The sequence below is a fragment of the Monomorium pharaonis genome, chromosome 5, assembly GCF_013373865.1.
Source record: "Monomorium pharaonis isolate MP-MQ-018 chromosome 5, ASM1337386v2, whole genome shotgun sequence".
Classification (NCBI taxonomy): Eukaryota; Metazoa; Arthropoda; class Insecta; order Hymenoptera; family Formicidae; genus Monomorium; species Monomorium pharaonis.
The window spans coordinates 25,190,568-25,203,407 of NC_050471.1; the positions used below are offsets into that span (position 1 = coordinate 25,190,568).

General features: G+C 40.3%; 1 protein-coding gene across 7 annotated transcripts in view; it reads left to right on the forward strand.

The window, feature by feature from the left end:
• LOC105835685 (small conductance calcium-activated potassium channel protein) overlaps window positions 1-12,840 on the forward strand; it is a 204,332-nt gene that overhangs the window by 64,886 nt on the left and 126,606 nt on the right. For 6 of the 7 annotated variants that reach the window (XM_036287368.1, XM_036287367.1, XM_036287366.1 and 3 more), the window contains exons 2-3: window positions 2,765-3,351; window positions 8,028-8,298. In XM_036287368.1, coding sequence (XP_036143261.1) covers window positions 2,810-3,351; window positions 8,028-8,298 — 813 coding nt within the window. In that variant the 5' untranslated portion in view covers window positions 2,765-2,809. Of the gene's footprint in view, window positions 1-2,764; window positions 3,352-8,027; window positions 8,299-12,840 lie in introns of those variants that run through there. The other variant, XM_036287369.1, reaches the window with a different exon arrangement.

Genomic DNA, 12,840 nt, shown 5'->3' on the forward strand with positions numbered 1-12,840 from the left:
GCATTTTCCTAATTGTTATAAAATATTTTTATAATTAATTTTTTTGTTTGGAGCCGTGTAACTGCTACGTCCTCGTTGTCGGCTCTGGGTGCGTCAAAAAGCTGTAATGTACTTTACAAAAAAAATTGCTGCCTTATTCTTTTAATCAACTATGTTTTGCAAAAGTGCACTTTTATAAAAATTTCTTCTATACGGTTAATTAAGTCGTTCTAGACTTCAAAAAATATTTTTATTACAAGTTTTGATGTTCCTAATAATATTTCAGTTGCTATTATATCAGTACATTTTGACATAAATAATTTTCAGAATTTATCATATTTTTGAATTAATTTACATATATTTTAATTTAATTAATTTAATTATTAATATTAAATATTACGTAAATAATTAATATACATAATAAACAGAACCAAAAAACTCTATTATAATATACATCTTTTATTACAAGCTTAAATTTTTGCATTTAAAGAGATAGGAATTATTTTACATCGGTAAAAAATCTCCTAATATTACGTTTTTTTTATTCTATGTGATTTCTTTTAATCACGAGGAATAAGACATCATTGCATTTATCTGTCGGCGGTGTTGTGTACTGCTATAATTAGAAGTTTTATAGAGCCAACCGGAAAATCCTAATCAAATATTTATAGTTAAGTCTATCAAACGTTCTTGCTATAACCTGTATATCAAATCTAGTTGTGATAATCAAGAATTCTATTTGGTCTTACAAAAATAAACCTTGCTAAAAGACATACGTCTCGTTGATTTAATGAGGACTTTTTCAGTGCATAATCTTTACAAAAAAAAATAATAGTTTATTTAATTGTACATTTAGCTTTATATTGAAAAAAAATCTGACATATAATTATTTAATTCGATATATTTTCTAAATTTGTTAAATTGTAATTAAATTATAGTAAAACATTTGGAAATTTTACAAATTGAACAGAAAATTTTAATCAAAATTTTGTAGTTAAATTTATCAACATCCTAATTATAAAATGTCAAGCCCAGTCGTAATAAACAAAAAATCATGTTTACTCTAATCGTGTGCACTTTATAATATATCATTTTGATGATAAATTCTTAAGAGATCTCAAAAGATTTTTTTCAATACAATACAAATATGTGTGTACAAAATTAAGTACAAAAGACGATGGGTAAAATGGAGTAAAAAGAATAAATTACATGAAACTTTCGCTGTTTTATTCTTTATTAATTTGAAATTATCTTGGCTTACGTTCTGCCAATCTACAGAAGCAGACTATAAGACTTATGGACTAGAGAGGTTTTGTGATACAATGATGTATTAAATTAATTTGGCAACGGTGTCGCTCTTTCAGCGTAGTAGCAAATCCGCAACACCTGGTCTAATAGATACAGTTTCGTCTTTATGGTTGCTCTTAATGTCAGTCGTAATCTTGCTTGTACAATCGTTCGCTTTATACACTTAACGATCACTTAATTGTACTAATAAGGTTTTTTATGCAATCGTGCCATGTCGCGAGATTACTCCACTAACGGCGCCGTTTTAATGACCGAATATCCAATTTTTGCGACCGTTAAAGGAACAAAAGTTTCTACAAAAAGTGTCCGTAGTGGTGTTAATGACTTCCTCGAATTAGCGCAAGTAGTCGAGTGTAAAATTAAGTCGGCAAGGACACAGTTATTATAAACGTTGTAACAATGTTTCGGAAGCTGCGGATTTTTCATTAAATCCGAGAGAAGGAGAGAGAGGGCGGGGAAGTTTAAGTAAGCAATTTTACTTTGCAATTCCTCGGATAACTGCCTTACTTCCCAATGAAAATTGTACGATGGGCCACCAAAAATTTTTCCCCGCGACGTAAAACTTTGATCAAAGTACAATATTATCCGGTACAATATTAATTGTACATTGATTTTATTCGTGCCCTTCTCGCTCCTCTTAAATTCATATACCGGACTTGCAGGAGCGCGAGTGTCGTAAATGTATAATTCCGGTTTACCGTTTACGTCCTCGTATATCACTTTCCGCGAAGCGAGAAAATTTTATATGGACCATACCCTTATATATTAACGTATGTACATACACATGTAGGTGACGAGGCTCGTCAACATCGTACAATCAACCGGGTTGCAACGACGATGCTCTGGCTCGGTAAATCTTGCGGCCGGCCGCGGCCGGGGCGCATCTCGCACCGGAAATCTCGAAAGGCCACAAACCGGGCCGAAGCACGACCGCGTCTGCGGTCGATATCTCCCCGAGCACTTTCGAAAGGTGATACTCGAAATTTGCCATGACTACCGCTCAGCGGCGGCGGCCCGGAAACCGATATTCACGTAGATCTCTCGAGCTCGTGCCTCCACCGCTGATTCCGTCAACATCCTCTACCCCTCGAATCTCCAATTTCGCAGTTTGGAAGTGTAGCGAACGATGAGGCGAGAGTGGCTCAAGCGGATTTATAAAACTCCAGACGCAATTTCACGGCTTTAGCGAATTGAATTTTTTCTTCTTTTGTCCCTCGATTATTTCATTCTTTCCTCTACGCTTGAACTAAATTAAGTTAAAAAAAAAAAGGGGGGGGGGATCAAAGTTTCATGGAGATTGTTGTCTATTTAAATCGGCGTGTAACCTTTGTATTCATCGTGATCTCGTAGATCGAGCCTGCCTTGAGATATACAAATCCCCCTCACTCACGTGCGCGACATGTTTTATTACGACCCGGATTTGCGGCTCTGCCGTGGAGATCTCGTCCCTAATGGCTTCTTGATTTTCCCATTCCAGAAGATGACAACGTAACGTAGCAGTCGGACTACTAGCCGGCACGAGATGAACACGAACGGCAACGCGGTCGGGCAGGAAAGTGGTGCCGGTACCGATTATGGGAGTAACGAGGAGACGGCGGCTCTGCTGGGCAGGTCGCCGCCGCCGCCGGTCGTGGTGGCCGCGGCGTCTCAGGGCAAGCCGGTTCTCACGCGGCAGGACCGGGCGACCTTTCTGGTCGCTTCGCCGCAGCTGTCCGTGTCCGGGCTCGGCGGCTCCGAGGAGAGCGGCACCAACGAGGACCCGGCTACCAGATCGGTACCGGACATCGAGCTTCACTGCCGGCTGGACGGCGAGCCGCAACCACTGCCGCCGCCGCAATCGTCGCAGATTCAGCAGCAGCAGCAACAGCAGCAACAGCCGCAGCAGCAACAGCAGCCGCAGTCGCAGCCGCAGCTCCAGCAGCCGCAGGTGCAGCAGTCGCAGTTGCAGGCGCAGCCGACATCCTACCGGTCCTCCAGACAGTCGCATCAGTACAGATGCAGGTGCGACCGAAGGGATTCCCTTGCGCCCACCTCGGCCCTTCACTTGGCCCGCAGCGTCTCCAGGTAAATTTTGCGTGAAAAAAAGAATAACAGCCCAAACGCAACTGTGTAAGAAGTTCCGCGTTGTGTAACAGAAAATAAATTACTTCTTTGTGCCGCGGAGAAAGAGAGAGATAAAAATTCCAGAAAAGCGAGATAACACTGTTCTCCAAACGCTGGACTTTTTTTTTCATTTCCGTCGAAAATTACACGATGTCGTATTACAGTTTTTCTTTCATTACACGCAACGCTAAACATACGGTGGCCTTCACCGCAAAAGGGAAACATTCGATATGACTTCACTTTTTCTTATTTAATAATAAGAGATGATATAGGCACGTGGAAATAGTCGTTTCATATGTCCGATCATCAATATGGCAGTGACATTTATGTTTCATGAGCCGCTCCGCCGTACGGTTTCGCTTGTTTGTTAATACACGTACGTGGAAAAAGTATAGCCATTTATTCAGCCAGAAATGTGAGACGAGCGCACGAGCGTAGTTTTACATGTCCGCGTAATTAATATTAAAAACGAGTATACGTCAGATTAAAAGTAGCGCAAAGTAAAAAGTTCTATTACTGCTACCAGTCGTATTTATACTTTTCAAGGAACCGCTAAATTTAGCGCTACCATTAGATTACAGTACGTCCAGCAAAATGAAGAAAAAGAAGGAAGTTACTTGTTTACACGAATGACGATTGTGGCTCGTTCATGCGCGCGTCACTGAAAACGAATCGTTAACCTGGCGTTATTTACATTCGCATTGCAGGACAGGTGCTAATCCATGAGAATTTAGCATGTGTCGAAAGAAGAACATGGCAGTCGTACGCGGCTTTTAAACACGCATAGAAAGTTTCGACTCGTGTAATTGGCAAAGTTTAACTACTCCGCGAACATTAGTCCGACCGCGCCCCGACGTCGTAAACTTGCGTTGGTACGTTGAACAGAATCGGATATTGTTCCAGACGGTTCCGGACGGTAGGAGGCGGAGAACCCGCACGAAGCAAGAATTCGTTTTCTACGTTTCCGATATTGCTTATGATTTCGTTATGCCATCTTTGTGTTATTTATTCAACGAGCCACTACGCGGCACGCTACTCCCGACATACTATTGAGACTATGATGTCCCAGGTGCAGTAGAACATGCATAGAAGATTTCCGATATTCATTGTACGTCCAATCGCGAGTATATTCAAACGTTGCAATTCCGCAATTGCATGAAAATGTTGCCATTCACATCAAGAGGAGTCTCCTCGTAAGGCGTTATCTCAATTTCCGAGTCAAAATTTTATCTTTTAATTTCTATTAGATTTTTTACGCCTATATATATATATTATTTTTCTTTTTTTATTTAAACACTCTATCCGCTCTCCTTTAAAAAAATATTCTATTCATAAGCGGGGAATTTCTCTGAGCATTTCCTCTAAGTAAAAGATCTTCCATGAAATATTTTCCTCTTTAAAATGTATTTCTTTATAAAAGAGTGAATGCGATTGGAATACATTTCTGTGTGGGAAATTTTATTATAATAATCCAAACAGCCTTTTAAAATAAGAATATGTAAGATATAAGCTCATGGTGAGTCCGCACGAACGGATGACTTTATTACCAATCGCGAGATGGCAGCGTTTTTCGCGATTAAAATTCACCCACCGAGGAAATAAAAAAAGCTTGTCGCGAAAGTAATTAGAATTGCACAATCAATATTATATATTAATGGTAATAATCAAAAGTAAGTTATAACTGAAATTAAGTTACTGCATCACGATTCTGTTATTACGACTTATCTATTGTAGTTTAGTTAAAGGTTTTGCAAATTAGAAAGATTTTAAAAAGTATTTAGTTTAAAATATTATGATGTATGTTAGAGATAAGGTTATCGATAGTTATGAGAAAAAGAAATTCCATTAGATTTAGATAAAATATCTTTTTGAAATCTTAATGTCATAAGAAAATCCTTTAGAATCAAAAGAAAACCGCATAACAATAGATTATTTTTTAGGTATGAAAAAGATTTCTTTGATTCTATGTTTAATTGATTATAATGCAGTATGCGGAGAATTTTAAGAAATTGTACTTTCTTTTAATCTTAAAGTGGAAAATGTTTTGATAACTATTTTGAGGTATGAAGTAAGACGTTAAAAGGTTCAATTGAGGTCGAAAGTTGAGTAAAATTTTAACTCGGATTCTTTTGTTAATCTCTCTTGAGAGAGAGGGATGGCCATTTCTAAATTAGGGAGCCTTGTATTTATGGGAGCGTACATGGATTTTTATCTAGGCCGCGAACAAGGGAGGAGAATCTATTCGCGAAATGGCTGCGAATCCGACCACTTTTATCTAAGTGTACCCAGCAATTCGCTGGGAATCGCTGTCCTCTACCAGAAATGCGTCGCTCCCGGAAAAATGCGACGCCTTTGTTACCTCGAACGAGGAGCAGAAGAGGCCTTTCTCTCTTCACCGGGTCCGGGGAATTTCTCGTCGTCATCGCGTGTTTCCAGGACGATCTCGTTTACCGGGTCAAAAGTTGAGTCGCGGAATTTTATGTCGTCCCGTAACCCCTTCGGATACCGGGAAATGTACACCGGGGATTGCCGTGGGTGGAAAGTGGCATATAAAAAATATGGCATTGCCAGGAGTTTTCCAACGTGAAAATCGCCGTCGTTGACCTTTCTCGAATCTTTTCATTTCACGTTGACCTTTTCAGCCGCTGCATTTGTAGCTGTTAGCCAGCTAGTTAAATTTATCATGGACTAAGTTTCCCATTTAAATTTTCATCAGAAGGGTCGAGTTCACGTTGAGTTATAAACGCTCATGCGTTATAAGATGACATGCAGAACGCGGCAGAGAACGTTAAAGTTAAAAATAAATCAGAAACATTGACGGTTATATTCCAGCATAAAAGATCGAAAAGATTGCAATAAAGTTTGAAGGACTTTAGATGCAGGAGTAGCGAAACTTAGATTAATTTCAAGTTTATTTTGTGTTAAGACACCTATTTAAGGCTCATACCGTAGGAAGTTTAATGAAGAGAATTCGAAGATCGCTGCTCTGAAAAGATTTTGTATCAGTGCCTACAAAATACGTAATTTCACAAGCGAGATTACAAGGAGGTCGGATATTCCGGCTGGTGCAGCACTATCATTGTACACGATATCGTATTCATTTATCGACAAAGTTTATGCTTTTGTAAACACGTCTTTTATGACTGCGACGTAAAATAAGTATATCGGGAGTCATGAATAAAAGATCCATTGTTATCCTAAGGAGCCATTCGCGAGCCCGGCAGAGGAACTTCAGTTTTCACCGAAGGTCGCGGTGCACGATAGTTAATAGCATCTCCAATTATGACAGACCACCTGTCTTGCAAGCCCGAGGGCTCTTGACTTAAAGCGACTTTAGGTACAAAGAATTATGCCAAATACATCTCACTAAATCGAGTTAGGCGTCCGACTAACGGAATTCGCTGGAATCTCACGTGTTAATTTCATTAGCAATCTCTTGTTCACACAATGTATTCGGGATGCTCTAGATATATCATACTCCTTATGCTTTTCTCAACATCTTCGAATTGATATTCTCTTAAAATATAATAGAAAGAAATAAAATTGTATAACATTAAGCAACGGTAAAAATAACATTAAATAATTAATTGCAAGTGCAACTTTTAAGGTAAAGTATAATTAAAATTACTTGAATTTTCGTTTGCCAGAGTTTATAGAAAATTGAACTATATAGTTTTTCAATTTGAAAAAGTTTCTGTTAATTTGTAACAATGTTGCTTACAACATGGGAACTATTCAAGACGACTTGGCGTTGAAATAATTATTAATACTCACGTCTGCAGCCGAAAGGGACTTTTCAAGCACCAATTGCACAGGGCAAGTTTAGCGTTGAAGCAGTCCTCAGTGAAATTAGTCCACGGACGAGTAGGCCATGTGCAATATCGGATCACGTATTCGAGACTGTCAGTTTAACTTTATGGTCCACGCCAGCCGTGAACCGTACAATCTTCAGACACTATATGCAACGCGAAAGCAGCCATCGCGGCGGTATCATATCAGATCCCCCCCCCCTCTCTCTCTCTCTCCCTTGCTTTTCTCCCTATTAGTATTCTCTTACGATGTGATATTAATTGTGTCATGTCGCTAAATATTAACTTACGCGCACTCAACGTTGATTTCAAAATAAAAGTTGAGAAAAACGTTTTCAGAGACAATGAGAGCAGTGCGATACCAAAGCTCGTTACGGAAGTTAATTTCGTTTTTTATCTACTAGTAGGAGATAAAGTGAATAATCAGAAGTTAACGTAGTTTCCCAACAGTGAAAACTAAGTGGTTCGTTTAACTCTTTGAGGAATCGATAAAATTATCCGTGATGTACGTTATACTATTTTTCTCGTTTTAAAAAATTTCTTGCCTCAGAAGGCAACTTTGAATGTCACTTGAAATGCGGTTAACTGAGCACTTCGCCGATCGCCAGCGGAGTCTCTTTCTTCCGAAATTGCGAGATCACTAAAATCGGATTATTGATCGCCGATCCTCAAAGAATTACGCGTTTCACTTCAAACGAGTCAAGCAATAATCCCAAACCAAGTTAGAAGCACTCGGGGAGCGAAAAATCGGATTTTAAAGATGCGCGCGCGCGCGCGTTGTGTGTGTGTATATGTGAAAGCCACGTGTAATATTTTCTGTTTCCGAAGAGAGAGCGTGAAGAGCGGCCACCACTGCTGCCCATGTCAGGCACCGCCGCCGCCGGTGTTGGTCACCACGTCGCCCAACGCCCGCATTATACGGCAGAGCTCGCAGCCGGAAGCGTCCGCATGTTGTTGCTCCGGCTGTTGCTGCCCGCTGCACACCGGCGCGGCGCCGAGCGCCGCCTCGCTACGGCAGCTTCGCGAGCCGGGCGACGGGATCGCCGGCATCGCCGCGGACTCGCTGCGGATCAATGGCGGCATACGACAGTTCCGACAGGTAAGCCGTGGCGTCCGAACCACCTCTTCCTCCACCCCCGTCATCATATTGTCTCTTTCTCGCGAGCCTAACGCACGAGAGGCGCCCCAGCCGCCCCTGACGCAAGAATACTCCGGTGCAACGACGACGACACGCCTGATTAGAATTGAGTCCATAAAGGAGGGGAATTAACAAATTGGTTTTCTACTAGTCGTGGCCGTTTTCCGGCAAACAGACAAATCCTTTTGGATAAGCCGGATTATTCAAATCGATGTCGAAATTTTAGGAATTAAAAAAAGAGAGGGATCAGCTTAATATTCTAGACCACGTTTCGTGAGGCAGAGGCAGATTTAGATGGGAGTTGATTAAATTGTGAATTATATGAATCGCTATATATCTGCAATAAACGTTTAATCCTTGATTGAGATCGATAAGATTTTTAACATCTTTTATTAAATCTTTTAATTTCTTCAATTGAGACCGCAAAACAAGGGATTTTGTTCCGTGGCATAAATATTACGTATGCATTGTTTTCAAGCTTGCAATTTGCAGCAAATAATGTAACGGTGTAGACGCGAATAAGCACGTAATTATGCGGCTTAACAAAGCGAAAGCGCAAGCGGGGTTTTATATGTATATCGCGTGGAGTATAACGGATCCCTCGGGATCTGAAAATCGCGTTTCGAATTCGAGGCAGATGTCTAATTTGTCATTTCGCCATTGTGCTCCGGGTGCGTTGCAATTTGGTATTCTTACGTCGTGGACGGCGTCACCTGTGCCCGCCACAGCACATCGCCAAAACCCTCCCACACGTGTGTCTCCAATTTTGTCTACCCTTTTCCCACCCCCCGTCCCATCTCAGTGTTTTCTCTTTCTCCACGTGTGCGCCGTTTGTTTTTACTTCCTCTGTTGAGTTGGTTAGTTTCCGGGAAAGAGGCAGAAGGAGAAAGGGTTGTGTTTAATTGGCAAACGGTTTTGTTGGATGAGAGCCGGAGCAAACCACGAGAGAGGGTATCTCGTTGTTGTCCTTCTAGACGTAAACTAGAAATGACATCCGAGATAGAGACACTCTAGCAATCTCCTCTCTCTCTGGAGGCTCTCTGTTTCCTTTGTATTTTTCTGTAGTGTTGCCTCTTTCCTCCCGAAGAGTTTTTGAATTTCTTTTGGCCGCCTTTGTTGATGCATGGAAGAAATAATTCAAAGACGGCTAAGAAGAAGAATTTCAAAAACTTCCAAACTCGGGAGAGAACATTGAGCGATAATAATGTTAAGGGTATTTATGATAAGAGTTGCAGTTAAAGTTACAATTTTTTGTAAGAAAAAGTAATTGCTCTCACGCGACAACGATATCTCGATTTCTCCTTCTTTCTCGTTTCTGCAGCTTCGTCGTCGCACTTCGTGGTTTTCTCCACGCATGCATTTCCTCTGCGTGTTCTCTCGTCTCCTCTAGTGTGTCATTGTTTTACCGTCAAGTTGCTCAACTCCTTTATTGGTGTTTCCACACTCGTTACGCGTTCCTATTCGAACGTCATGATTGTGTTCGTGGTGTCGTTTATATGTCGAATGTGTCTTGTAACATTTCGCTTCTCTTTTATCGTTCGTTCGAACTCATATCCCCCCGATCTCCTCCGGGGGACAGATCTCTTTTTCCTCTTTGTTCTCCCCCCCCTCTACTCACCTCCCCTCGTTCACTTCTCTCCCCCGTCGTTGGGGTTTTACCGGCGTAGGCCCGGCGGAATCGTAAAAGCGCGACGCGCCGGGAAAGGAATACGGCGGTGTCAAAGCAGGTTTTGTGGGATCGGAATACAGCGTATGAGCTTTACGAGATAGTGAATTTGCGTTGCTTCCGCCGTAAAAAAAAATCCGTGACGGCTATTTCCATTCTGATCTCGTCGTTATCCGTTGAAGGCTCGGTCATTTGTCACGTCGCATGCGACAAGGGTTGTTTGTCGAGGTTTCATGTGCCATTCGAATGTGTCCCTTTTCGTTTTGGTTCATTAGGTTGTTTTTTTATAACTTTTCACGTGCAGTTACGTTGTTTCGTAGCGGATTTGGATTTTCATCCCAGAAATTTATATATATGGCTGTGCAAAATTGTTAATTCACGGATTCGAGAATCCGAGAAGTTTCCAGGAAAATATGTAAAAACAATATTTCTACGATCCGATGTATTAAAGTATTTCTCTAAGTATTTACAGACTTTTTTAAAATTGTAACGCACATAATAAAATATTTGGGAAGATGTAATAGTGTGTCACTCTCACGAGCATACGAATAGTCGTAAAGAGAAGCGAGAATTCGAAAATCCGAAGCTCGATCAAGCATATTGCGAATTGGAAGAGATTGGTCTGCAAATACAAAATTTAAAAATAGATTCAGAATTTTTGTATTCGGAGCTTTCCGATATTGCAACTAACGCGACGTGAGTTAATTACTTGCCGCCGAAGGTACAAGTCTGCGATGTGTATCCTTATCGATGGAACTCGCTTTCCGCCATCTGGCGGAGGGTGGAAAGAGCCGAGTGGCGAAACCACCCTTAAATGTTAGCTAGAGAATACCGGCGGAGTACATTACCGTCGTTTTGCTCGACGTTCGATACGTTGCTTGCCGGGGTTTTTTGCCGCGTCGTAGAATCCTGACGTGATACAGATGGCAGTCTCTGTAAAAACAACCTTCTTATAAGGGGATTACTTGAGGCGCGGCGCCTTGGGTTTCTTTCCACCCCATGTACCTCGCGAACGTTGTTCCTAATTTACTTTTTAACTGTGATAAAGGAATTAATATCTAATAAAGCAGACTTGCAATTAAGAATTTCTCGTTAGCCAGCCTTATTTCTCATTGAAAATATTTAACACATTCTGGAAGAAGATAAAATTGTTTACGGTTTTGAAATAATAAATGTTATAATTTGCAGATCAATATAACACAAATTAATGCTTTTAATTATTTTAAGTGTTGCAATGCTCTGAAGTAAATTTATCGCATTTATTTATAGAAAATAAAATAATCTCGTATTATTTTAATTTTAGAAGAAGATAACACATTTTTTTAACTAATTATTATAATTTGGAAATTTTAATATTACAGTTTGGAATTTATCCCAAATATTACAATGCCAAAGTAGAATTTTCTCATACCTAGAAGATAAAATTATAATGTCATTTTAATTTTAAAATTAATTCTTTTCGATATTTTTAAATTAATTAATTTGTAATGTTCAAATTAAAAAAATTTTTATATTGAAATTATTCCAAAGTTGAGTCGTCTCGTATATAGCATCAATCATCCTTATTATCTCATACGAAGTGTCAATCGCCCTTAAATCAATCATCAGTCCCGACATGAAATTTCTTCTAATGGAAACTCGCACACAATTTGCACGATTTTTGCATTTTCTGGGACACCCTGTGCGCATCAGCCTCGCCCTATTTTTTTCTGAACGCATTCGTAATTTGCTTAGTTTCTGAGTGGAAATTCTCTCTCTCTCTCTCTCTCTCTCTCTCTCTCTCTGTCTCTCACTCTTTTTCGGACAAGAAGAGCAAACCCAAATTTCCGTCGTCATTAAACGAGATCCGCGTCGTATGAGAAAGGGGGTCGGGAGCGGGTTTCTCGCGACATTGTTAGTTTAATTATGTCTCCTTGGCGCATGGAAACGCGCGCCTGCGGGCTAAGGCGGTCCGTCGGGAACGTTTTTGGCTGATGGCCAACCAGGGTACGTCCTCATGCATGCTATGGAGATACGCCGCGCGACCGAAGGGAACCCCTTGACATTTTCCGCAAATTGAGTAATCGCCGTGAAATACGGAGCCGGCCAATCGAACGGTACACACGATACCCGTGTGTATGTACAAGTGTGATGCGTGCGATATACCGTTGCACAAACGTACATACATTCTCAATCAACAGTCCTATGTTGTTTCAATCAACGTTGCAACAGTATTGATATTCTCAAATATTTGAAAATCTAAATCGTTCACACGTGAAATACATATCTGCCATCATTTATTTTTTTATGCCGGTATATCGTTTATAAATATTTATTTTCAAGTTACACAATGATTCTCTCTCACTGCAATTGCTCGCGCCCGAGGTCCATTGTTTTCTCATGAAGTGCCTCGAAACCGTCCGGATGTCTCGCCAATTTTTATGCAAAATTTCGATAGAATGTTACATTTCGTTAACCGTGAGAGAATTAAGGAGACAATTTTTTTATGAGCAGAAAAAGAAGCGAAAAACATCAAAAAGTACTTGGAACAGCATGTTCGCGTAACGTCGCTTTACTTTTGCATTCTGATTACGCGCAGATGAGTGCGTAGATATACGTTTTTTTCCCCGTTTGTTATCATGTTTTTAATTATGACAAATTTAAACGCGTGGGCGGTGATACTTTTTTTCGCAGATGCGAAAATTGAGTTTTTGGATCGCATTTCTCTTTGAGAGCGACGTCTCCGCGATTTTTCGCGATTCAATTTTCTCGTTTCGACTTCTTTCTTTTCTATATATCATTGCTTTAATATAAAACTGTTCACGTTGCCAGATGTAGACATTTTAACCTAGTTATGC